This window comes from Bos indicus, chromosome 23 (genome assembly GCF_029378745.1).
Source record: "Bos indicus isolate NIAB-ARS_2022 breed Sahiwal x Tharparkar chromosome 23, NIAB-ARS_B.indTharparkar_mat_pri_1.0, whole genome shotgun sequence".
NCBI lineage: Eukaryota > Metazoa > Chordata > Mammalia > Artiodactyla > Bovidae > Bos > Bos indicus.
In genome coordinates this window covers 49,956,168-49,982,486 of record NC_091782.1, presented here as the reverse complement: position 1 = coordinate 49,982,486, position 26,319 = coordinate 49,956,168, and the positions used below count along the sequence as shown (strand labels likewise).

Here is a 26,319-nt window from a genome sequence, read left to right as displayed (position 1 = left end):
TGAAAACCAGACGTCTTTGACATCCTTCTACCTAATCACCCATGGGCTAGTCAGTTACCAGGTCCTGTCCTTTTCTCCTTTAAAGATGTTTTTCATAACCCATGCTTTCTTTCCCTCACTGTAGCATCATCCTGGTCCACATTCTCATGACCTCCTCAGGTCTGTCAGGGTATGGGAGTAGAAAACTTGCCCAATCATATTACCCTGAATCCAATTCTTCTGTTTGACTTTCTAGGCCTTATGTAGCCTGGACCCACATTACCCACCCAATCTTCTGCTCCAGTCAGATCAGGCTTACTCTCCTGCAAACAGATCATGTGTCTTACAACTTCAATAATCTGCTCTGGCAGGTGCTTCTCTTCCTAAAACTTTCCTATTTACCATTCATCTAGTTTTAAAATTCCTACAATGTCTTTAAATTTCTATCTCACAATTCAGCACATTGTTTGTTTGCTATTTTAGTCTTCACCATTGTTTCAAGCATGTTAGTGTCGGAACTCACATATTATACAGACCTCAAGAGGAGTCCTGGAGAAGGAAATGGCAACCCACTCCAGTATTCTTGCCTGGAGAATCCCAGGGACAGAGAAGCCTAGTGGGCTACAGTCCATGGGGTTGCAAACACATGACTTAGCAACTGAACAGCAACACAACAAAAAGAATCCACTTAAGGTTTTTCAATATCCCCTTGAGTAAAGCAACCAGTGTTTAGAGAATATGTTGACTAAATCCTGCACCCCAATGATATATTTCTATCAAAACAATTTAAATAAATTTCCTGGGTTATTTTATTGAACTATCAAATTAATAATTCATTGAGGTTTTTCTCAAATCTGTCATCATTTGATGACAAGCCAGTGAGCCAAGCAGCCTAGTCGGGATTGGTGAAAGACCCGACTTTACACTCACTTTTCCCGCTGTCTTCCAAATATATAAATGCTGTGTGGGCCGTGGTGGAGGAGGACTAAAGCATGCTTTTGCTCTCCAAGAACAAAAAACTACTAGGCCCTTATTTCTTCAAAATTTTGTCTGCGAACCCAGAACTTCAAATTATAACTTTTACAACTCTGTTCCTATGGCATGACCTACCAATTTGCCTTTTTTTGTTTTTTTAGTTAGGCTTACTTGTTTCATTTCATTCTGTCCTCACCCGACTTCTGCCACACATAACAAAAAAACTTATTCAAGTGATTGGATAGATATTCCAGAGATACTTCTAAGCTGTTTTAGGACAGGAATGAAAAGAGGTGTCACTGGGGTTATTGGCAAAAATCCTCAAGTTTAATTTTCAGTCAAAGTTTAACTTCTGAAAAGCACTCATCCTACTTCCACCTCACAATATCGTAACAAATTTTTTAGGTCGCAAAAGTGTGCTCACTTCCAGGGTCCATAGTCTCTGATCCGAAATAAGGATTTCGGGCTTCCTCCCTGCGCACTGGGCTCTACCGCGGGTAAAACGCTTTCAACCTTTTTCTTCAACGCCTGGCCGCCTGGGCGCGGACACGCTGGAACGCCCCTGTGTGACGTCCGCCCGGCCGCGGCCGCCGAGTTCCGGCTCTCGGACCATCCGACGTCCCCTCAGACGTGCCCGCGGGCCCGGCGAAGGGCGCCTCCAGGTCTCCATTCACACAGGTAGGGGCTTACACGGCGTGAGCCCTCAGGGCCAGCGGCCCCGGCCGAGCTGACACACGTGCCTCCACGGGAGGAGACAAAGCGGCAAGCCGACTCGGAGAGCTCCGGGAAGGAAGGCCAGCCCAGGACCCGCGGGGACCGACCATACCAAGACCGCCACACACCCCCACGCCTTCCGCGGAAGCTCGATTTCCAGGGCTCAGCCCTCGCGCGAGGCGGGACTTCCGTCGGGAACACAGTTTCCGTTCGGGGGCGGGACTTCCCGTCGCGGCGGGCGTAGGTCCGGGCGTTTGGCGTGTGGTACCCGCACATGGCGCGCGCGTAGGGCGCGGCGGCCACTGAACGGTTCTGAGGCGGGCGTTAGCGCAGAGGCCGTTGGGCCGGCTGGCGGAACCGTCCCTGTGCTGCTCCCGCCATGGACTACCGGCGGTTGCTGATGAGTCGGGTGGTCCCCGGGCAGTTTGACGACGCGGACTCCTCGGACAGGTGGGCAGTCGGAGTGCGCGGCCGCCGCGCGCCGCCGCCGCCGCGGTCTCCTGGGGGGCGTTGACGCTTGTTTGCGGTTGAGAGGGAGGCCGGTCCTAAGCATCTTTCCTTGGGCCTCTTTTCACAGCCGTTTGGGGCTTTCTCCATCCCAACCGGGTCTTTCGATCCAGGTGACGGCAGTTGAACTTCGCAGCTCCCGGGTTGTCAGCATCCCTGAGGGGTTAGAATTGGGGAGAGCGACAGCGAAGCAGGTGCTTGAGCTTTTAACTACCATTTAGCGTTCCAGAAATGTTTGAGCACCTACTGTGTGCCTGTTCTGTCCTCGGCGCTGAAGAGGGTTATGAAAAAGACAAACTAAGCCCCTTCAGCTTGGGAAGGAGGCGGAGACATAAGTACATGGAGATTTAAATATATGGAGTTTTTTTTTTTTTTTCTTTAACACAGATGACATATACTATGCGAACAGTTAAAATCAGTTGATAGAACTAAGCAGTGACTTAACGGTCAGGGAACATGAAGTCCAGATAGGAAGGACAAGAAGGAGCTAATGTCTGGAAGCAGAGGGGGGAGAGGGGGCCGCAGGTGTGGTCCCTCCTGGCTGTGGAAGGAAGATCTAGGTCATTGTGCCCAGAGCACAGTGGAGGTAATTGAAAAGATCGGCTGGTGCAGAAGTGAGGAGCCAGAGCCCAAGACTGTGACAAGGAATGGAAAGGATCTGAGATATTCTTGATGCTGTAGAAAGCCACATTTTGAGCAGGGCAGTGACATCCCCCGGCATGTGATTGAAAGGAATCATTTTGCTATGGAGGAGATGGTTTTGGAGGGCAGGAGAGGACACGGTTTAAAAGGACTAAGAAAATTCAGTTCATAGATGATGGGTGCTGGACGGGGATGTTCTGGAAGTAGGAGGACAGGTTTCTAACCATAGAATAAATGTGCAGTGGGAGTCAAAAGAAATTGGGGATAACTTCTACTTTGAAAGCAAAGTGAAACATAGTGTTCGTTTTGGAATTCCGAGAAAATGGTTTTTACTTTATATTCATAGTAAGGGTTTTCTGCGTGCAGACGGTATTGCTTTATTTTTCAGTGAATACAGGTTGATCGCTTTGTGTGTGACAGATCGCGTGTCAGTTGATCTTGATACATTGGTAAATGCTCCCCTGGGTGACAGAGCTTGCATTCTAGCAGGAGCAACCAACCTATTGAGTAACTGGACAAATTATTTGTATGCGTTTTGGGTAAGTAGTACAGAGGAGAAGAACCAGGCAGCCTTCCCTGAGCAAAGTTAATTGGATACTTCCTACATACTGGAAGGGTATGTAGGATTTAGCCAGAGAAACGAGAAAGGCATTGCAGGTCAGTGTTTTCAGGTGAGCGTGCAGCAGTCCCTAGGGACCAAGTCAAGTGGGAGGAAGAAACAGCCCATGCGACTGGTGAACAGTTACCGGTCATGAGTGTGCACTGGACATTGTGAAGATGTAAACCAGTGGGTTTTGCGACTCCAGGAACTTGGGAGACATTGTCACAGCTGGGGGTGGTTGTGCGTTCATGGCATCTGGAAAGTTTGGGCCAGAAATGCTGCTGCACAGGACCGCCGCCCACAGCAAGGGATCGCTCAGTTGAGGTGGGGAAGCCGAGGTGCAAGCGACAGTATAGCTTTAACGTGCCGCTGGAGGTTGTCGGCGGTGTGAAGGGTCAATTGATGGATTACGGTTATGAAATGCTAACAAACAGCAGGGGGTTAATGATTATTTGTTTTCTTCCCAGCCATATCCATGGAGATTTGGAGCCCTCTAAGCCTTGGCTAATTAATGAGTCGGGCTTGCTCATCTGAATTTACTTAAATTCCTCTCTGACTGCGTTGAAATGCATATCATTGTGTTTTTTACGTGATTTCTGTACTTGCTCTCCACCTGATGGCTCAAAACTGGTAGTACTGCCTCTTTGGAATCTGACCTGCAGACATGTGTTGGCGTGCACAGTGGTTTGTTAAAATTGAACATACCAGTTAAGTGGGAGATTTTCCACAAAAGTGCAGAGTTCTGGCTTCTCTTGAAAAACTAAGAAGATTCAGTAACGCTGGTCTGAATTTTCACTTGGCAAAAACAGACCCTGTTAGTTGTGATCCCTTTCTCTGGGCCAGTTCTCTGGGTTTGACAATCCCTGCTTCTCCCATTTAGTTATACTCGGCCCTCTTCTCCCATTTGTGCTGCTTCTCGTCACCATCCTTCCTTTCAGGAGCAAGGGTGATTTGAAGTTCTTTGTGTAACACAAGTCTTGATAAAGCTCTTTTCGTTGTAGAGTGATAATTGAGTTCAAGGTAAGGCTTGAAATAAAGCTTTAGACTTTTTCCCAAGTTTTGTCAGAAAGCCTCCCCTGTGTGCTCTTAGAGCAGCTTTGTGAGTGGTTTTCCTGGAGTTCAGGTCTGTTGTACTGATCAGAGCTAATTCATTCGGCAGAGAAAATAACAAAGGCAGGAGCGGATTTAACAACCTGATAACAACCTGATGAATACTACTTTAGTCGGACCTGGAGAATCACCCAACGGCTGAAATAGAACTCAGAAACAGGACAACTTGGCATTTGAATTTATTGGGCGATACCTGTTGTAATTGAACCTTTTTGATGTATCTGTATAGATTCGTCTACTCTCTTTTAAATAAATACATATGTAAGTCCAATTAAGAATGTGTAAACAGGCTAAAACATTGTTATTTCTAGTGAAAACATTGACTTGAAGACCCTCAAAGAGGAAGATGATGTTGTGTTTGAAGACCTTCAGAGTAACGCCAGTGAGAAGATGGGCGAAAGTGAGCTGGAAGAGGAGGAGGGCGGAGACTTTGATGACGACGATGACTGGGCGTGGGGCGATGGCGTCGGAAAGCTCACCCGGTGTTACGCTTCAGGTGGAGGGAGTAACCCTCAGGTATTTTATACACAGTCCTGTGCGTCTTTGTGTTGTTTGCTTATGTCCTCTTTAGTTGTCTTCTGTTGTGGTAACAGTCACCTACTATACAACACACCGAGTGTTCACCATGGATACCGTGCAGTTCAGCGTTCAGTGGCACCGCACGCTTTCACATTGCGCAGCTCCACCAGGGTCCAGCTCCCGAGCTGTTCACTCTGCCAAGCTGAACCTCTGTCCCCATTGGGCACTAAGTGTCTCTCGTCGGTTCATAAGTGAAAACAAAGCACCTCTACATACTTAATCTGCTTTTCTTTATTTACTAGTTAAGCTGCATTTTTCTCTGTTTTGTTACTATTTGCAGTAAACTGCATATTTGTGTCTTTTCCCAGGCAGTTTTTTTAAGGCTCTTAATTTTATGATGATTTAAATAATTCTTTTTAAATTTACTGATTATGGAACGAATCCACATCATTATCAGAAATATGGAAATGATGAAGAATGAAAGTCCATGTAGGCTAGGACTGCAGGGCAACATAGCCTGCAAATCTTTCAGTAAATTCGAGAGCCACAAAAAGTCCTTTAAAAAAGAAGGCGTCTCTGAATGTCTAGAATATTTCAAGTGCATTTTTAAAAACCTCTTGGGTAAAAAATAAATTAAAAAAAAAAAAACCTCTTGGGTAAATGTGATTGATCCTACCCTTCCCTTAGGGTACTCCCCTAAGTATTGATGCTTTAATAGTTAACTATGAACCAAGGGAAGATGTGATGAACTTTAGGCTTGTATGTAAATCTAGAGCTTTCATTTCTGGAACTCATTTCTTCCAGGCCAATAGACAGACTCCCAGCTTCAATGCAGCTAAAATGTCTACTCCAGCAGACAAAGTTTTACGGAAATTTGAGAATAAAATTAATCTAGGTGAGTTTTTAAGATACAATTCCTCTCACTAGGCAATGAGAAAACTCTTCAAAGACAACAAAAAGTGTTATAAAATTTTATTAGATCAATCAATGGATATATTGAGTGTTAGAGGGTAAATATTAAAGCTTAGAGGAAATTAAAATTTAGCAATTAAAAACATGACTTTAAGAAAAGACTCCAGCTTACACTTTTTTAGTCCTGTGTTCTCTCCTGTTATGGAAATACAAAGGTGCAGTATTCAAGTTATCATCGGTTTGTACTAGATTTTGTAGTAGGGTTATCTTGTAGTAGAATGGTGAAAACACTTGAATATAATCAAGTGTTGAATATAATCAACTATTGAATATAATCACATTTTGTTTGACTTTTGGTGTGGCCTTAATCATTTCATGAGCCATCGAATGCAGGGAATCAGTGTGAATTTGAAGCCTCTTGGGAAACACGGGTTTTTCTTTCTGTCGTAGACAAAAGCTGTTAGGAGCATGGTATGACAGCTCTCATATCTGATCATCCCTAGCACAGACCTGTGATTGGAAGTGAAACTGACATTTTTAGAATTATAATATTTATGATAGTTGTACAAAATATTAAATGTCTGAAAGAGCAGATAAAATATTTTTTAGGGATTTCTGAATCTAGATTTCTCTGGCTGAGAAATGACACCGTTATGATGAAAGTGATCATCTTTGTTAGTAAGTGCTTGCCCTTAAAAACACAAAACACACTTTTCGTTACTAAAATACATTGCTATGTGTAATAAAATATTTAAAAAGTAGAGAAGGGAAAGGGGAAAAGTATCCTATTCAGAAACTTTTTCTTATATGTTGTTTATGTTATGGATTTTTTTTTAGATAAGCTAAATGTTACTGATTCTGTAATAAACAAAGTCACCGAAAAGTCTCGACAAAAGGAAGCAGATATGTAAGTAATATATCAAGTGTATACAATAAAGTAAATAAAATGTGACTGATACGAACTAATTGTAGACAGATTAGTAGCATCTCTGTCATAATTCTTTTACAAAGGATGTTCTTTTTTACACCTAAATCAATTCTTAAGTTTAAGTTAGGATATCCTATGCCTTTGTAAGTTGAAAATATAGATGAGTTTTCTTAAGAAATCTGTGCTGAAACTATAATTGTGTAAAATTCATGAAAGTGCTCTCAGGGTAACAGTGCTTGTAGATTTCAGTTTAAAATGTTAGAGTATAAAAAAATGTCCCGTTTTTAAAGCTTATTAAGGATTGGTCCCTTTCATGAAGTATTTTTTTAAAATGGAAAGTGAAAGTTAATTGCTCAGTCGTGTCCGACTCTTTGCAATCCCACGGACTGGACATGCCCAGCTCCTCTGTCCATGGGATTCTCTGGGCAAGAATACTGAAGTGGGTTGCCATTTCCTCCTCCAGGGGATCTTCCCTACCCAGGGATTAAACCCGGGTCTCCTGCATTGCAGGCAGATTCTTTACCAACTGAGCCCCTGGAGGAGCCTTAAAAATGTAAGAGCAGATTTAAAACTAAATAGTTTAACTGAAAACAGTTTCCATTTACATTTCTGTTCTCAAAACCAAATATTTAAGATTTGGCTCACCTCCTATTGCTAATAACTCTAAAGCATTAACAATATGTTACAGAAAACAACACTAAGATCATAAAAATAGCAGTGTTAGAACTGAACTTAAAACCCAGTTTTCTTCTGGTTTATTATTACGCGTAAGGGATACCAGCTTTTTGAGAAACAGTGCATCTTATTTCACTAAACTGCCTGTTTGGATATTTATTAGTTTAGGTTAGTCTGTGAATTGAGTCACATAGTATGTGAGCCAAAGTAATCAGAGTCTGTTTTTATGCAGTAGCTGTGTTGAAATGATAAAAGCTTGTTTCTTTGTAGAAAAGGACTCTGAAGAGAAAGCCTTATAAATTACTTTAATTCTGTACTAAGAAAATCATTAACAGTCTAAGAAACAGTACTTACAGACTTGTTCTTTTTCCAGCGTAGTTTGTTTTACCGCACTGCTCTTATTTAATCCTTCTGAAATATGGACGGAAGTTTTTTTTTCTTACTGCAGATACGCTCCCTTTGCCCTAGGGAACTGAACGGCTTGTGAAAGGCAGTGAAGTTTCACTCAAGGGTGAAACTACAACGAGGTTATGAAATGTGTTATTAAAGAACTACCTGCTTAGGAATATCATGGAACGATGTACATTTAGAATCTTTAGATTTTGGCTCCTCTGAATTCTGAATGTCACCTTTACTTTTTTGGTTTTGTCTTAGGTATCGCATCAAAGATAAGGCGGACAGAGCAACTGTAGAACAGGTATGGTGTAAATGAATGTGTTGCATGCTGTTTAAAGTAGTACTTCTGTCTTTGAATCATAATTTGCTTTGATCCTCCTTGCTTCATGCTAATGTCACCTAGAATTGCTTCTGTGTAAAATTGCTCATCCTTATAGTTTTGAGTTTAGAGATCTACATTTTGCTTTATTTCTAACAGCACTTTAAATAGATAAATTAGAATCATGCCCTGCTTCTATGGCCCATGAAGCCACCCAGCAATGCTTTCATCTTCTTGGGGGAAACAGAACTGCCTGTAAGACCAGGAATCTTTTCTTTTGTCTTAAACAAGGTCTGCGGAAATTTTGTGAGCCTTCTCAGGAGATGAGTCAGGTATCTACCACAAAGTGTGTGTGTGTGTGTGTGTGTGTGTGTGTAGGTGTGTGTGTGTAGGTGTGTAGAGAAAAGGAGAGAGACAGATAATGCCTTCAGATATTCAATTAGAATCCCTTACTTGGTTTGGAAGTTAGACTTGTTTTATTCTTTATGCAGGAATGAGGGGGGAAACCCGACTTTCCCCACCATGTGTCAAAGCCTGTAATTGGATATTAGAATTGACCCAGGTATCTGATGGGAAGAAAGTGATGAAATAGGTCAGACCCTCACTTCTGCCCGCTGCCAGCCTCCTTACCCATCCCGTACACATAGCACAGACACAGTTTGGAGTAGTGGTATTCCAGAGCATTCCAAGTATTGAATTGAAGCCCTGTTGATCTACAGTTCCATGTCAGTTTCGGGTGTACAGCAGTGACTCAGTCAGACATGAATCTTCAGATTCTCTTCTGAGTTACTGAACAGGCACAGCAGCCTTCAAGTTCATTGCCTTCTGTTCATTGCCTTCTGTTGTGTTTTACTTGAGACTGACTGCTTTGACCTTGAAGGAGATAAGCCTTTCCCCGATTTACCCACCTCTAGCAAGGGTCGGCCAGCTCTTTACAGAGCTAAATGATAAACACTTCTGGCATTGTGGGTCACAGTTCTCTTTTTTCTCGACTACATCATGCCACTTGAGGGATCTTAGTGCCCTGACCAGAGATTGAACCCAGGCCCTCTGTAGTGGAGAGTCCTAACTGCTGGACTTCCAGAGAATTCCCAATTTTTTAAAATATTTCAATATGTAGAATCCCTTTTCGACTTGCAGGCTGTAGAGAAACCAGGCTGTGGCCGATTGGACTCATGAGCTGCAGAGTGCTGGTGGTCGCTTGGAGCTTTGTGTTCAGGGCAGCCGCCAGGCTGGCTTGTCGTGTGCTGGGATTGCACAGCACACCACTTTGAAGACTGTGTGTGAGAAACAAGATAAGGCGCTCTCTGATAACTTCTTACTTTGCCGCTTGTTGAAATGATAGTGTTTTAGATATACCGGGTTAAATAGAGATTAATTTCACCTGTTTTCATGATGGCTGAAAAATACAAAGTTACCTCTGGTTTGATTGTATTTCTGGGAGTTGTCATGGGTCTGGAGTCAGTTTCTGCTTCCCTTGGACCTGTTGGCCTTTGATTTCCCCGACTGGGTGAACCTGCTGGTTTCTTGCCTCTCTGGCTCCTTTGGGTCTCATCTCACATTTTACTCACTGCGGATGAGTGAGTGAAACGCTGCCATCGCCACTCTCTCTTCGCCGAGCAGAGCGCACAGTGCACTTAGTTCTGGTTTCGTGTCTAATGCTTCTGTGAGAGATACTCGGTCCGCTGTGTCTGAACATTCTACTTTTTCGCATTTCTTTTTAGGTGTTGGACCCCAGAACACGAATGATCCTGTTCAAGATGCTGACGAGGGGCATCATAGCGGAGATCAATGGCTGCATCAGCACCGGAAAAGAGGTGAGGCAGGCTTTGGATGTCTGAATGTTTCCATGTTTGCTTTCTTACTTCAGATACCAAAGTGGAACTACAGTGCAAGCGGCAGTCGGCAGTCGCGTCCGACTCCCTGCAGCTCCACAGACCGCAGCCCACCAGGCCCCTCTGTCCATGGGGTTCTCCAGGCAAGGGTACTGGGGTGCGTTGCCTTTCCCTTCTCCAGGGGATCTTCCCATCCCAGGAATCAGACCCTGGTCTCCTGCATTACAGGCAGACTCTTCACCACGTGAGCCACCAGGGAAGCCCCCCCAAAAGTGAAGCTCAGGCAAACTTAGTAAATAAACTGTGCCAAATCAGGATGGTTGAATCAGTGCCATTTCTTAAAAATGGCTGTGTTGGTGTTTATGGCTGGGAGGAGCTATGCACAGAAGCGTGCCTCCCCCACGTGCCAGCCCATCCAGGCTTGCCCAGCGCTGGTTCAGATGGTCAGACAGTTATGATGGGGGCAGGGGTGGGGGTCTAGTCTCTCTGAGTCAGCACACGTCTTTCTCCGTATGGCTGTGGAGAAAGACAGGCATGTTGCTTTTCAGTTAGCAGCTTATTCTGTGAGAAGCAGTTCTCAGTGAAACTCACTTTACAAATCATGAGATATAAGAATGTCTTCAGATGTTTTCCACATACTTGAAATATAAAAATGTTTGAAACTACTCATGTGTGTACGTGTATATATGTAGGTATTTATTTAATTTGAAGACTTGTTTTTAAATTACTTTTTATTGAGGTATAGTTGATTTGCCATGTTGTGTTAGTTTCAGGTATACATCTGAGTGGTTCAGATATATATATATCTCGTGGGTCCTTGTTGGTTATCCATTTTATATATAATAGTGTGTATCTGTTAATCCCAGCCTCCTAATTAATCCTTCCCCTCTCCTTTCCCCTTTGGTAACCATAAGTTTGTTTTCTTTGTCTAACATATTTAAATTGTTCTTTACTATATATGTAAGTAGGAGGTATAGTTACTATACCTTTTAGTATTATGTTGTATATTTTAATTCACGTATTCAAAAGAGGATGGTATTCTTGATGCATATTATTTCAGTTTACTGGACTTTTTTAACTTTCAAGGATAAGAGTCAAATAGATTGCAAAAGCAAAATATTATTTATATTTATTTAATACAGACTTAATTTATTTTGTTTTTGACTTAAAATAGGCTAATGTGTATCATGCTCGCACAGCAAATGGAGAGAGCAGAGCAATCAAAATTTACAAAACTTCAATTCTGGTGTTCAAAGACCGGGATAAGTACGTCAGTGGGGAATTCAGGTAAGCTCAGATTTTTTTTTCCCCAAGTGGCTTAATTTCTATATCCTAAAAAGTAAAAACTAGAATAATGGAATGATTGAAATAACAAGTATTTTTCTCATTCAAGATTTCGCCATGGCTACTGTAAAGGCAACCCCAGAAAAATGGTGAAAACGTGGGCAGAGAAGGAAATGAGGAACTTAATCAGGTGACTGTCGGGGGTCGGGGGGTGTGTGCGCTCGTGCACATGCATCATGTGACTTGGGGGTGTGTCTGTGTGTTCCGTGTCTGCCTGTCAGCCCCGGCGCTTCGCTCCCAGCAGACCTTGATTCTGCCAAAGCCAGGGACTCTCAGGGCTCGTCCAGTCCTTTAGATGTGCAGAGGTAAACAGGAAGTGTCTCTGGGCAAATAGGAACCACCTTCTCTCCAGGTTGTGCAAACCCATCGCGGAAGAGTTCTGCCATGACTCACGCTTACTGTGCAAGGCTGGGTCACGTGAAAGCCTTGGGAGCCACGTGAGGTTTCGAGTTTGCTGAGAGGGTGACAAAGAGCCAGTGGGATTTGGAGCAGGCAAGCGCCATGATGAGGCTGGGAGGGTGACGCGTCACCTGTGCAGGTGTTGGAGTTTGAGGCAGTTTCGTTGGGCCCTGGGCTCTGTCATACTCCCTTGTCTTCAGTCCAACTCGGGACACGCTTGGATATTCTTTTGGCACCTTTGTATCAAGTAAAGGCATCTTTAGGCCTCCTCATTTGAAGTTTTAAACATGCTTTAAATAATGAAGGTTTTCTATCTCTCTTTCAAATATTTTTTAACATTTTATTTGCTATATCTAGGTGTCATACACTGGGTATTTTTGTACTATGAAGTAAAGTCCGGGAGATAGTAAAGGACAAGGAAGCCTGACATGCTGCAGTCCATGATGTCCCAAAGAGTTGGACACGACTTAGCGACTGAAAAACAACCAAGTCTACTTGTTTGAAAGTTGTTTTGAAATCTTATGCTCAATTAGCGACTGGCCACGAGTCCACTATTTTTATTAATCATTGTTTACACTGATCAACTCAAAAGAGAATCGCAAACATACCTTCTGTGTTTCATCAGTTCTAAGGGGCCTGTGTCTTCACAGTTTTAACACCTCTGGCTTTGAACTGGGTGTTAGAGGCTGTGGGACCCAGTTCAGTTGCCAGTGCTTCGCCATTCTTGGTGATGTGTAACGATGCCACTTAGAGTCCTAGGCACCTTAGAGTTCATGAGATGAAGTAATAAATGGAGAGGCTTGGGTGCCGTTCGTTCGTAGCCCTGTCTGTCTTGTAGCTGCAAGTAAGCGCACTGTCGGTTGTTTCAGAGTAGACGCTTTAGATCGTTTGTTTCAGCTTCTCATTTGTCCTTTTCTTCTGCCTTCATATCACAGGCTAAACACAGCAGAGATTCCGTGCCCAGAACCCATCCTGCTGCGAAGTCATGTTCTCGTCATGAGTTTCATCGGCAAAGACGACATGTGAGTGCATGGGAGAGCTCGTAATTACACGCCCAGCGTTGTATTTTTAAGTGCTTTGAATCATCCAATATATGAATATTTCCTGTTTAAATAGTTCCTTTTGTCTTGGAATATTTTTTAATAAGTCTTTCCCACTCTATTAGTACATAGGGTTTTTAACTTGTTTAACCTTTTTAAGTCTCAAAATGCTTCAGAGCAACAGAGCTCACCTTGTTTTTCAGGAATGTCTTATGCTGGCAAAGCACCTGTTTGTGAACAGCTTTTTAGAACCGTATCTCTAGAGTGAACTAAACTGGTCAGTGATGAACCATAGAAGAAAAGAATGTGTAACAGTGTAGCAGGAAGCAAGAAAAACTTGAGTCTCCTTATCTGAATTGTTCACTTTATTTTTGTTCAAGGCCAGCGCCACTCTTGAAAAACGTCCAGTTATCAGAGTCCAAGGCTCGGGAGTTGTACATGCAGGTGATCGAGTACATGAGGAGAATGTACCAGGACGCCAGGCTGGTGCACGCGGACCTCAGTGAATTCAACATGCTGTGAGTGGGTGGGCCACGTGACCCTCCACGAGGCCCCTCGGAGCCTGTAGGGAAATGAACTAAATCCCAATCCAAGAAGTCATCTAAATTCTCAGTTTTCAAGTTGCCTTCCACAGGGTCACAGGGTAGGATGTGTTTGGTGGCCTCAGTCACAGGATTGACTGCTCTGATCACTGGTGGAGTTAAAAGGACTTGGGAAATTTTCTCAGTTTTCATCTCTTGTTAGTCACAGTGGCTCTTCTCCTTATCCACTTTGGTCACATTATTAGTGTCTTCTGTTGCTCTTAAAATGGAAAGTTTTAAACAAGATAACAGGCAAGCAGCAGTGTGCCTTAGGCCCCTGTGCCTGGCCCTGGGGCAGTGTGGTGGCAGTGTGGCTCAGCCCCTGTGCCCTGGCCCATGCAGGTACCATGGCGGAGGTGTGTACATCATCGATGTTTCTCAGTCCGTGGAGCACGACCACCCACACGCCTTGGAGTTCTTGAGAAAGGACTGCGCCAACGTCAATGGTGAGTGGAGACTGGGCTTCTCCCTGGTTTGTTTGCACCTGTGGCTCTATGCTCTGCTAAGCTGTTGATAGAGAACCGTGGTACTGAATCGTTTGACTCAGTGATACTGACACCCTCGGCTCAGTGATGGTGAATTTTATCTGTCTGTGAAGAGGTTGGAATAGCAACCTTTTCCCTCGCAGAGCCCTCACAAGCGTCTTCTCTGGCAGATTTCTTTCTGAAGCATGGCGTTGCCGTGATGACTGTGCGGGAGCTCTTTGAATTTGTCACGGATCCATCAATCACATCCGAGAACATGGATGCGTATCTCTCAAAGGTGAGGTGGGGCCGAGACTGGGAGGAACAGGAAGCAGCGGTAGTGGTGGCGTTTCTGTGTCATTTCTGAGGACTCGGGGTTTAGGAGCATTTTTGTTCATCATGACAGCTTCCAGAGACCTTTTCCTTCTGATTTCACAGATGAGGGATCAAACTGTAGTGTAAAGCCAGGTTTCTGGGTAATGGATATATGTTCTGTGGGTTGAATGTGAAGGAAGGTGATTTTTGTTTTCTTTCCAAGGCCATGGAAATAGCATCTCAAAGGACCAAGGAAGAAAGGTCCAGCCAAGATCATGTGGATGAAGAGGTAAGATTGATTATCTGTTATAGCCTTGGAAACACTTGTGTCTTGAGGTCTTTTTTTTTTTTAATATATTGCTGGGGCATGATCTTGATTTCATTAGATATGCAGTATTTTAAATGATGATGATGTTTCCTTGAGATGTAACGTGTTACATGATTAAATTGACCCAAGTTGTGTAACTTAACATACCATTATATCCTTCCATTCCTGGCCTGTTTGCTCCTAGTCAGGCATGGAGAATATTTTTACAGAACCCACTGGAGGATGTGATTCAAGAAGGAAAAGCCAATTTTAGTCTGCTAATGTGAATTTTTTTTTAACTTTTTACTTTGTATTAGGGCATGGTCGATTAACAAACAGTGCTGTGATAGTTTCAGGTGAGCAGCGAAGGGACTCAGCCACGCATATACACGGATTCATTCTCCCCAGACTCCCCTCCCATCCAGGCTGCCACATTGAGCAGAGATCCCTGTGCTATACAGGAGGTCCTTGTTGGTGACCCCATTTTAAGTACAGCCGTGTGTGTGTGTCCATCCCAAACTCCCTAATTATCCCTTCTCCCCATCCTTCCCCCCAGCAACCATAAGTTTGTTCTCAGACCATAAGTCTGCAAGTGTGTTTCTGTTAATGTGAATTTTTAAGGGATCTAAATGTTGATTCCCATAACGTAGATTTTATATATTTACGTTTGGTAAAAAGGAAGACTTTTTTTAAGATGTTGGGAGTCAGTATGTTTTTTGTGAAAGTGACCCATCACAGGCTTTTTAAAAAAAATAATCCTCAGAGCTCTTGGGCTGATGGGTGAGTATAGGGCACCCCATACTTCCCAGCTGTGGCGCAGGGCAGACGATATTTCCCCACGGAAGACCTCTTCCTCTGCCGTTTGTAGCCAGGCAGTGCTTGCTCACAGCAGCTCCTTTCTCTCCCACTCAGAAATGCCACTTGCTGGAATACAGAAGGAAAGAAGTGTTACTCCAAGGGTAACTGTTTATCAGTCCGTGTTTTATCGTGAGTCACAGACTCCTGTGGCCCAGCACACAGCACGGGCCGCACCAGGTGTGCAGACAGCCTGGCTGAGACTCTGCACCGGCTGTGTGACGATGGTGATGACCTCTGTGACTGAGGCGTGAGCAGGCTCAGTGCACGCGAGGAGCCGTGACTCAGTCTCCTTTTCACTTTTCTTCTGCATCTGTTAGGTGTTCAAGCGAGCTTACATTCCTAGAACCTTGAATGAAGTGAAAAACTACGAGAGGGATATGGATATAATGATGAAACTGAAGGAGGAGGACATGGCCATGAACGCCCAGCAGGACAATGTGAGTAGCTTGGTTTGTCTTCAGCGAGTTCACCAGGGAAGCCGTGGTCTCCAGTGTTGCCTTTGAACTAGTAAGATAGCTCCTTCCCTTTGCACAGCGCGCCCTCTGTGTACGTTGCTTGTGGAGGACGTCAGTCCACTGGTCTTTACGAAAGGAAACGAGTGAGGCCAACAGGCTGTAATCGCAGGAAAGGAAGATGTGTATAGAAGTCCAGGCTATAAACGGTTACTGTGCTAGATCCATCGACACATGTCTCAAGGACTGGAAAATTTTTTTCTGCTAAAGGACCAGATAGTAAATATTTAAGGCTTCGCAGTCCAAGAAACAAAATTGAGGCTATTGTATGGATCATTATATAATGAGAGAAAAAATTTCTCCCAAATGTTTGATGACATTAAAAATGCTTATAATATTGAATACATACAGCTTTTCATGATAATGACAAAGGGATAGAGTTATTTGGGGGAATAGAAAACATTACACTTAGCTGAGATTCAGAGCTAGGACTGCCTGTCACTGACTGGTACAGCTGTGTATCCATAAAAGCCCCCAGGCTGCAGGTGTGTGGAGGCCCTGGTGGGCGTGCAGCCCTGCTGTGGTTATGGAGAAGAACCACACCCACCCTAGAGGCTGTGTCCTGTGAGACACAGCTTGGACACCTTTTTATACTCACATGAAGTATCATTTAGCTGGCAACAGTATCCTTTCTTAATATTGCAGCATATTTCAGTGTTGAGTTTTATGCTGATTCTCTCTTTTTTTTTTTTTGTCTCTTTGGTTTTAAGATTCTATACCAAACTGTCACAGGACTGAAGAAAGATCTGTCGGGTGTTCAGAAGGTATGAAGAACAAGTATTCATTTACATGAAAACTCAAAAGGATATAAAATTGTGTGTCAGGTATTATTAGCATTGAAATAACAAGGGTGCGCTGTTACTGGTATAGATACTTTCATGGTCCATGGGCATCGTGTTCGTTCCTTTTAACCGTGAGACTGAGCTGTGGGCATGCGTGGTTTGTTGCTTACTCTGCCCTGAATCGGTCTGTTGTTGTAGCTGAGGCGTCGATCCTTTGTGTATCCTATCTTCTCTGGTGAAGCTGTTAACAGTAACCACGTGCTTCTAGATGTTTCTCTAAGCAGCTTAAAATGCCAGCAGGGTCTGGTCTTGCCTGGCGCGCAGTCTGCTGAAGACCAGGCTCACGAGTCTGCCATCTCACGCTGCAGATTCCGGTAGTGATTTTTCTTACAGCAGCTTTGTTGTATCTTAACATCTCAAACAGCAGAGATTAATTCTAATTTAAGCAGTAATAAAGGTGGTTCTTCTTCTGATGTTCTTAATGGATGTTCTTAATATGAAGGTTTGTGGTTTACATTTTGAAAGTTGACTGTCTTGTTTGTGGGAAGAATTGGACTAGGAGAATTCTTGGATTCTGCGTTTCTGGTTTTTTTGTGGCAGGTGTGACAAGGATAGTTGCGCATTGAATTCCAGAGCAGGAAGATTCTGTTACCACTGCAGGAAGCCTTTTTGTACCATCACCATGTAAAGATCTGTTTGTTTGTTTTTTTCTTATGAAAAGAAAGCCTCGTGCTTTAAAAAATGCTTCCTGCTGCTTTAAAAACTGCTAACCTTCAGGGAAAAAAGTGAACATGTTTTTTGTTTAAAGATTGTCTTCCCTCTTGGATTAACAAATGTTCCACTTGAAATTTAATCTGCAGGCCAACAGCTGTGAAGTTATCCAGATATGTTCACTTTTCTTTCCTATCTGTGTTCCAAATCCCAGCTCAGCCCTCGGAATGTGCTGCAGGGGGTGGAACAGTCCTGCCGTTGATCTGGGTGGCTCCCCGCGTTGGGAGCGTCCTCAGCCATCCTGGAATGGCTGTTTCAGGCTTCCTGCCGAGCGTGGATCCTGTTGTTTTGATGTTTCAGTACGGGATGTCATTTTCAAAGTCTGTCTGTGAGGCTGAAATCTGAATTCTGTCATTAACTCATTGAATGCCAGTAGGTAACTGGCTTGTTGAGAATAACATGGTCCTGTGATGTTTTCAAGGTCCCTGCACTCCTGGAAAGCCAGGTTCAGGAAGAGACTCGTTCTGATTCAGAAGATGCAGGGAGCGCGGAGTGCTCTGATACAGACTCTGAGGAGCAGGGGGATCACGCCGGCTCCAGGAGGCCCCCTGCCGACCTTGAAGTTGATAGAAAGGTTAGCTGAGAGCGCACGTTCCCACGTTTGTCAACACAACCATGCAGTCCCTTGAGGCTGTGTGCTCAGATGTCTGGATCAGAGTAGCTGAAGTATCAGTTTTTGGTTCCTGAAGTGTGAACTTGGCTTTGGTGGTAACATCATCTAGAGATGGGGCTTCTTCTAGGAGCCCTTGGGCACTGCCCAGGGCGAGGACACACTAGTTTCAGTGCATTGATTAAAAGTGGTTGTCATGCACTTGTGCAGGTGATGCTGGAGTGGCCCCTGTGGTGAATACCAAAAAACCATTCCAGGGACATTTTTACAGCCAGCTCCCTATTTTCAGAATCTCAGATATTTCTTCCACTGCTGCTTGTAGACATAAGAGATGCTACTGATGCAATGATCCATGACGGCTGAGTAACTGTTATTCTTTATTCTTAGCCTAATCCTTTAAACCCTGGAGAGTGTAGGTTCCAAGACTTCCAAGAGACATCCCCAGCTCCCTAGTGCACGTTCTCCCTTTGTCTCCTGGAAATACGTATTTTGTCTCTCATTCCAACATTTATTTCTGTTAGAATAAGAACCATATAAAGAAAAGGAGTCACATACATTTAATAATGTCCCCATGGGCATCTGTGTTGATGGTCTTGAAATGTCTGTGAATAAATTGTAAAGACAGTTTTCACCCCCAGTTCCACCACCAAGCCATAATCATTTTCAGTTTTTCCTGTGACACTCACTTTTTATCTTTTTACATATATTTAACAATTTAGTTGTAATAATAATATGACTACTCAGAATGAATGAAATTTGCAGACTTTTTGCTTTTGGTTTTTTTCGAACTTTTTTTTTTTAAACCACTAATTGATTTATCGGTGTTGGGTCTTAATGGTGACACACATCCCATGGGCTGGCTGGCTGGGGCACATGAGGGACCTTCGTCCCCAACCAGGAGGGGGCCCCCCGCCCCTGGGCCTTGCACAGCAGATCGGTAGCCACTGGACCACCAGGAAATCTTCATACTTTTTATTTTTGTTTTACAGGAAAGAAAAAAGATGGTCAAGGAAGCCCAGAGAGAAAAAAGAAAAAACAAAATTCCTAAACACGTGAAAAAAAGAAAGGAGAAGGCAGCCAAGATGAAAAGGGGCAAATAGGACCAGGACCGTATCATGTTCAGTAATTTTCCATCAGTTACGTTTCGTGCCTGCGCACTGAGCTGCCTCTGGAGGACTGGTTATTGATTTTAGCCAAATGGTTTTTGCTGCAGTGTCCCAGAGGACCAGTTCTCATGTTTTCATGTAATTACGTAAACAGCTCTGAGCTCTATTGTCTAGGTCCATTCCCTAGCTCTATGTAGTATTGATAGAGGATTTACTTAAGTCATATTTTAATGACCTTTATACAATTTTATTTTTGTATATTTTTATCTTCTGCAATGTTGCTTTTAAAGCATTGTAATTATTTAAACATATTGAGCATTCCCGCCCTTTGTGTAAGTGTAAAGGCACTTTGGACAAATTTAGGCAAGTTGTTTTTGCTTTGTTTGTACCAAAGACCCACCTGGAATTATTGGACTAAAAGGCCATAGTTTCTACGAAAGGGAGATACACCGATACAGAGAATTCAGTTGGCTGTTGATCTCATCGTTCATTGCAGCTTCATTCTGTGTGTACTGACAATTATTTATAGTGTACTTTTCATCTTTACTATTCTTCTCTGAGCTAGCACCTCCCAGTTCATAAGCTATTTCACATTCAAATATGTGGCCCATTCATTCATTCATCAACATTTGGGTATTTAGGTTTGGGAGACAGCAGTAAATCAAAGGCAAATTCTATGGATAATCCTGCTGCTGCTGCTAAGTCGCTTCAGTCATGTCCGACTCTGTGCGACCCCATAGACGGCAGCCCATCAGGCTACCCAGTCCCTGGGATTCTCCAGGCAAGAACGCTAGTGGGTTGCCATTTCCTTCTCCAATGATGAAAGTGAAAAGTGGAAGTGAAGTCGCTCAGTCGTGTCCAACTCTTAGCGACCCCGTGGACTGCAGCCTACCAGGCTCCTCCGTCCATGGGATTTTCCAGGCAAGAGCACTGGAGTGGGGTGCCATTGCCTTCTCCGTGGATAATCCTAGTTTTCCTTAAATTGAAGCTTGCACTGACTTGGATCTGTGGGTTACTGAGGGACAAGCAGGGTCAGCTGTGTAAAGCAGCCAGAAGTTACTGCCTTCAGGTAGTTTGCATTTTCATAGGCAGACGGTGTATCAGCCTAGTAAATTCCATGGAAGAAATAGCACTGCTTGGGGCAGAGGAGGTATGCACGTTTAGAAGAGGCCATATTTGAGCAAATACTTGAAGGCTGTGACTTGTGTGCCTGTCGGGAGAGAATAATGGTCCAGGCAAAGCAGACAGCAAGTGCAAAGGCCCTGAAGCAGAAGTGTGCCTGAAATGTTCAGACACCAAAAGCTAGGGCATCGTAACCACGTGGGGGGCGGGGGCAGGTCAGGGAGATGGGACATAGCGGCTTAGACCGGGTGGTGGTAGGTGCCTGGAAGGTTTTGAGCAGAGGAATGATGTGGTCTGACTTGTTTTTAAAGAATTGCAGTCACTCTTACTTCCATGGAGAATCGACCAGGAGGCAAGGGGTAGGGGCCGGCTGGGTGTTCATCGTGACTCGCGTGAGAGGTGGCGGTGGCTTGTTCATCGTGACTCGCGTGAGAGGTGGCGGTGGCTTGGCATAGGATGGTAGCAGTGGACACGGAGAGAGGCCTTTGGACTCTAAGTACAGGAGCTACAGGGTGTGTCATGAGAAACGCCGGTTTTAGCCGTGGAATCTCCCCTAAACTGGAGCTTGCCCTGCTTGTTTGAGAATCGGTGGGTTATTGAGGGAGGGGCAGGGTCAGCTGAGGTCTTAAATTTTAAGCAGGCAGCTTAAATTTTATCTTCATAATAGTGTCCCTTCTCGGCTTGAAGTTCAAATATGAAATTCCAGCAAAACACAGTTGTGTCTCCTCTGAAATATTCTACAGTGAACACAATGGAGGAGAAGACAGACAGGTGGCTGAGCGACGCAGTGCCCTTGTGAGGGGGTCGCCTTCAGCACCCTCTGGCTTTGGCCTGGGCTGGGCCTCCTCCCCAGCCAGGTGTGCTTAATCCAGGTGGTCAGGCTCCTCGGTGCCATCTCTGCTGAATCGAGTGCAGTCGCTGGGTTTGGAATCAGTTTCCCTGGGCAGAGCCAGTGTTGCCCGGCTGGCCAGTCTTCATCCCAGGCTGCCAAGAGGAAGTGGCTTGTGGTGCGCTCGGACGGGACCTGCAGGGGAATTCTGGCTCAAAGCGCCTCCTTCCTGACAACGTGCTGATGTGGCCTTTTCCCCGTCTGGATTCTGGGCTGTAGCTGTGGCTGAGCGGGAACCACCAGTAGCCTTCTTTCGGGACGGGTCTGATGCCACTTCCCTTGTTTGACTCTCGCCAGGAGATCTGGAAGAAGGAGCCCCGTCTTAGGTAAACGTCCAGAGCGCCTCTCTGGCTCCAGTTGCAGTAGAATTTGCACACCTGATGGGTTTGGTGTCCCTGAATTACTGGTTGTGCAGTGACTTTTCCCTTTGCAGGGGTGAGCTTTGGGGTCTCTTGGCCCAAAGGCTGGGACATCATTTTGTCCACTTTGGACATAGCTGGTTTTCTGTCCTCTATTTCATCGATTTTCTAATCCCTTAAAAAAGTGCAGGTGTTTCTTCTCTCAAAGTTGACTGTGAGGGATCTGGGTGGTTTCATGGAAGCGCGGAGTCACAGTGGTCTCCTCTGCGGCTGGAGTCCTTATTTTTCCTTTGATGAAGCAGTTCAGGGACAGGCCCTTTCCCCCGCCCAGGAGCACAGCATTTGAGCCTGGTCTCAGAGTGAAGAGGTAGGTGGGTGCCACAGCCGACATCCAGTTTTCTTCAACTTTTGCTTCTCTTTTATGATGGTGGACTCAAGGTTGGAGAGTTTTGTAGTTTGGTACCAAGAATGGTTGGAGAAGATCTGTCCTTTGTGTGAGTTTCTATTGAGTTCAGTGCAAGCAGCTTGCTGTTTCTTGGTTGCGGGCCCATCTGTTTTGTGGCTATGATTTCAAAGCTGAGACAGTTCTTCTAGAAGCTGGTAAAAAAATTCAGTCGAAGGGCATCTTGAGTGTCATGGGCTCTGAAGGTTGACATTTCTAAAAGTCCTTTTTGTTTTCAAGAGCTTAACAGATCTTCTGATGTTTGGTTGTGTGTACACATAGAATATTCAGGGCTTGACTTGGACTTCTGGGGCTTGCTTTTTGATGATGTGAAGGTCACGTGAATCAGCAACTATAGCAGATCCTCGCTGTATAATTTCCTGTGAAGATTTCCTGTGACCCTGTCAGATAGATGAGGTTTTCAACCACTGGTGGTCATAAAACAGGAGTGCTCCATGTTTTCTGTTTCTTGAATCAGACTAGGTCGTTACATGCCCTGCATTTTGGTTGGAGTTTTTAACTTCCATATGCTTTGGGTTTGTGTTGCCTTGGACATAAGGGCATTTATTGGTGTTCCGGGGGCGGTTATAATATTGGGTGGGTCTGGAAGCATCTAAGCTGGTTTCCAAAGGAGAAGACAGCTCTCCCACAACCGTGCTCCCCAGAGATCTTAGTCCCAGCGGAAGCGCTGTGGGAACCTCTGGGCTTGAATTTGAAGAATGAAGACTTGTGGACTTTGTGACTTTGGTTTTCATCTTTCCTTCACTTTCTGTATCACTCTACTTCCTGCTGTGACGGCTGGCAGCCGCGGCCGCTGGGAGGGGGCCCTCGTACCACCTGGAGGAGCCACACAATACCCTGTTTCCTTTTTTTCCAGAGTAGCAAGGGTGTCATCTGTGTGAGCACAGCTGTCTCCAGCTCTCTGAGCGCTTTCTGCGTTTCTTATCACCGGGTAGTAATTTCAAGGCCAAGCAACTTGATCGTCTCGGGGTAAAACTTGACCCTTTACACATCTGCCACGTCGCTCTCCTGGGGTCGTGAACCCGTCGTGGCAGGATGGCAGGTCCCTGGGCCCGGGTGCCTCAGCTGGAGGGGGGCAGGCAGGGGCGGCTGGTGAAAGCTGCCTGGGAGCAGGCGCCCCTGTGGCTCGCGTCTGCGGTATAGCGGGGGGTGTGAGTGGCTGCCTCGAGGAGTGGAGGGTATTGAAGGCTAGACAATCAGGGGACCTAGGCTGGCGTTTTGGAAGGACCGTCCTGGGTTAGGACAGGCCTGGTTGTCTGTGAGAGACATGTGTGAGTCTCCAGCAGGGCCGGGGTGTGGGCCGGCCACTGATGGGGGATGAGTGGTGTCTGATGACATCACTACCGTCCGGCCAGCCAACATTTAAATGGGGCAAGGAGAGGGGTCCCCCAGAGGGGCAGTTGAGGATACGAGGCGCTTTGCTGGCGTCGGACGCCGCATGGGTCCCACACGGCCCTGAGGGAGCATCTCAGGGTGGTGAAGGTTTGGGAGCCTGACCCCGTGAAGCAGGCACGTGCCACCAGCGTGTGGAGTTCAGCACCGTGCCTGCTTCGTGGGGCTCCTATGAGGGACGCTGAGAGGAGCCCCGGGGAGCTTGGCCAGGGCTGGATCAGGCCAGTGAAAGGGAACTCAGCCACTGAATCTTCAGTGTTCCTGCAGCGGTGTGAAAAGAGGTTCACGGAATCACCTAGAAGGTACCTTGCCTCTCCCCAGAAAGGCTGAACTTCAACCTACAAAGCCTCTTGCTGTGGTTGGCAGGTTACAGGAAACACGAGCTCACAGGAGCAGAATCCACGATGCTGGGAGGATGTGGTCAGTGGAGTCAAAAAAAGGGCAGCAGGGAGGGAAGGAGCCAGACGTCTAATAAAAAGGAAAAGAGGTCTAAGAGACGTGTCCCAGTGCTGTGGACTTCAGCTGGACCCTGGTTAGATGAAACCAGTTGTAAAAAGATGGGCTGTTTGGGATTTCTTTTCAGACAAACAGGGAAAACTTAAGCATGGAGGAGGTGTCACGTGATAGTAAGGGATCGTTCGAGCAAGGGATCGTTTGTTTCACCAGATACGATAGTGGTATTTGTGCTTGAAACGGTTCCCTCAGAGCCTGGACGAAAGTCTCACTGGGTGAAATGAATAGGATGCCTGTGATTCAAAATTCTCCATCCTTCCTGACTCCCCAAAGGACAGCGGTGAATGGAGGAAGAATAGCAGGTCAACAGTTGCTGAGACAGAGTACTAAAGGGTGTCTTGGGATTCATTACACTCTTCTCTCTCTTACAGTTTCTGTAAGAAAAGAGCTGGGGTTTTTTTGAATCGAAGTCTATTAAGTACTTAAAACAGGGCCTGCCACATACTTGTAATGCCACATACTTGTACTGTATTATACAAGTGTCTGCATTTTTATTTTGTTTGTTCTTTTTAAGTAACCTTTTTTTTTTTGCCCGGTCTTTAATTGTTTAATCATCTGGGCCAAAGAGGAAGGCCTCAGGAGGACTGTTAGTGCCTTCTGGTACCGGCCCAGCTCGGTGTCCCCTGACATGCCTTTGGTTCTGAGATTCCGTTTCCCCTGGTGGAGGCAGTTCCAGAACATGTGTGCTGAGCTGCCCTGAGTCTCGGTTCTGCCCAGCCTGCCCGTCCCCTTCGCAGTGACCTGTCCTGACCACTCCTGGCGTGCGGTCTGCCCCCTCAGCTGAGGCCCCTGCAGTCCTCGTGACCTTTGCGTTTTTCTGAAGCTGCTCTGACAGGCTGGCCCCGTGTTTACCGCACTTCGCAGACACGGAGACTGTTTTACTGATTGAAGGGCAGTGGCAGCCCCGTGCGGCGCGTCTGACTGCCGTCCCTGGCGCCGTCTGCTCACTCGCACCCCTGGCCACGTGGTGGTGGTTCTCGCTTTCAAACCCTCTGCCAGCAAAAAGGTTACAGCTCGCTGACAGCTCGGGTGATGGGTAGCATTTTTTAGCAACAGCACTCAAGTGTGAGCATCACTCTTATATGCACTGGGAAACCAAACTCTCCGTGTAATGTGTTTTCCCTCGATAGTCACTCTGTGTCACGGCTGGGAGCCGAGCACACGGTGCGTCCGTGCTCTACCTGTGCGTGCATGTCTGAGATTTCCTTACACATGTCGTGTGTCTTTCCCTCACCTCCCAGCCTCCTAGAATAAGCTCCACTTTATTAAAGACTGGGCAGGGGTTTTTACCTTTGTTCAGTTTTGTGTTCCCGCACCTAGAATTGTGTCTAAAATATCATAAATGCTCAATAAATACTTAAATGAATGAATGATATACTGTGTTTCTTAAAGATGGGGCTGTGACATCAATTGCGTCTCTCTCCCCCCACCCTGCCACTGCGATGACTAGGAGCTGATGTGGGTTGACTCGTGCCCTCCAGCCCTCTGTTCGGTGACCAGGTCTCGCCACTTTAAGGTGACCGGCCTGAGCGACGTCAGGGACGGGGCCGCCCCTGCAGCCTTCTGTCCCCAGAACCTTGGCATCAGCACAGCTCCCCAGCCAGGGGAATGGGTGCACCTTAACCGGGACTGTTGCTTTGACTTTGCCCACGTGAAACCGTTTGACACCAGTGTTAGCCGAGTGCTTGGGCAGCCGTGGATCAGCTGATGCGTGATTCAGAAATCCCAAATCACTGTAGCATGGGAGAGCGGGAGGCCTGGTAGAAGCCCAGGCTTCTGTGCACACGTGCCGCCATCTCTTCCCAAGCACAGACGGGAAGTTTGAAGAGGTACTGATTACAAGAGGTGGTTCTGGTGGTATCCTGTGAGAATCGTTCCAGATACAGATGTATTTTTGTGGGGTGGGGTGTTAGCGCCACTTCCTACTTTCCCATCTTGACCTCCTCCTCAAGGGAAGGTCCTAAGCTTGAACATGACCTCCGCTTCTCTGAGAAGCTGATGACCTCCCACAGCGACACACAGGGCATGCCCTAGTCCCAGGGGTGGGCATGAATATCAGGAAGCGCTTAGTCTGGCCCAGCCTGGTTTCTTTTACTGAATGATACCGAGACATCAGCAGCGACGCTGGGAGCCTGCCCCCTGCCACCCAGCATGTGAGTGTGGTCCAGGCTTGCTGGGGTGGGGAGGGGATGCTGGAATGGATAACCCACCTTGCTTCACAGGAGAATTTCTCATCACACAAGATGGTCATCAAATTTCTTCTTTACAATTCTGTTATTTTAAAAACCGTAGCCTAAGTGGATGACTCTTAACGAAGGGAGATATGAAAAATGTATTTTTTAGAAAAAGGGTCTCAGGAAGGCTTGAGGAAGAAGGAGTG

The 26,319-nt window shown here is 45.6% G+C and overlaps 2 protein-coding genes across 19 annotated transcripts in view; one reads left to right on the top strand and one right to left on the bottom strand.

Moving 5' to 3' along the window:
• CAGE1 (cancer antigen 1) overlaps positions 1–1,580 on the bottom strand; it is a 39,242-nt gene extending 37,662 nt beyond the window's left edge. For all 14 annotated transcript variants that reach the window (XR_011563512.1, XR_011563514.1, XR_011563513.1 and 11 more), the window contains exon 1: positions 1,379–1,580. Coding sequence is in view for 9 of the 14 variants with exons in the window: in XM_070778437.1 (XP_070634538.1) it covers positions 1,379–1,391 (13 nt within the window). In the remaining 5 variants the exon portion in view is untranslated. The remainder of the gene's footprint in view (positions 1–1,378) is intronic.
• RIOK1 (RIO kinase 1) lies at positions 1,555–25,305 on the top strand. Of its 5 annotated transcripts, XR_011563518.1 has the most exons (18): positions 1,871–2,118; positions 4,840–5,044; positions 5,852–5,942; positions 6,797–6,866; positions 8,217–8,259; positions 10,002–10,094; positions 11,287–11,399; positions 11,506–11,586; positions 12,791–12,877; positions 13,276–13,413; positions 13,819–13,922; positions 14,132–14,238; positions 14,479–14,544; positions 15,738–15,857; positions 16,643–16,696; positions 17,907–18,059; positions 19,085–20,722; positions 20,759–25,305. XR_011563518.1 is itself a non-coding variant. In XM_070778445.1 (17 exons), the coding sequence occupies exons 2-17, from the start codon at positions 4,919–4,921 to the stop codon at positions 19,193–19,195; spliced, it is 1,557 nt and encodes a 518-aa protein (XP_070634546.1). In that variant the 5' UTR covers positions 1,555–1,632; positions 4,840–4,918; the 3' UTR covers positions 19,196–25,305. The 5 variants fall into 5 exon arrangements, 4 of the variants coding, with proteins under 4 accessions (XP_070634546.1, XP_019841591.1, XP_070634548.1 ...); XM_070778445.1 differs by lacking the exon at positions 1,871–2,118 and adding an exon at positions 1,555–1,632 and having other exon boundaries at positions 19,085–25,305; XM_019986032.2 differs by having other exon boundaries at positions 19,085–25,305.
• Positions 25,306–26,319: the final 1,014 nt, after the last annotated feature.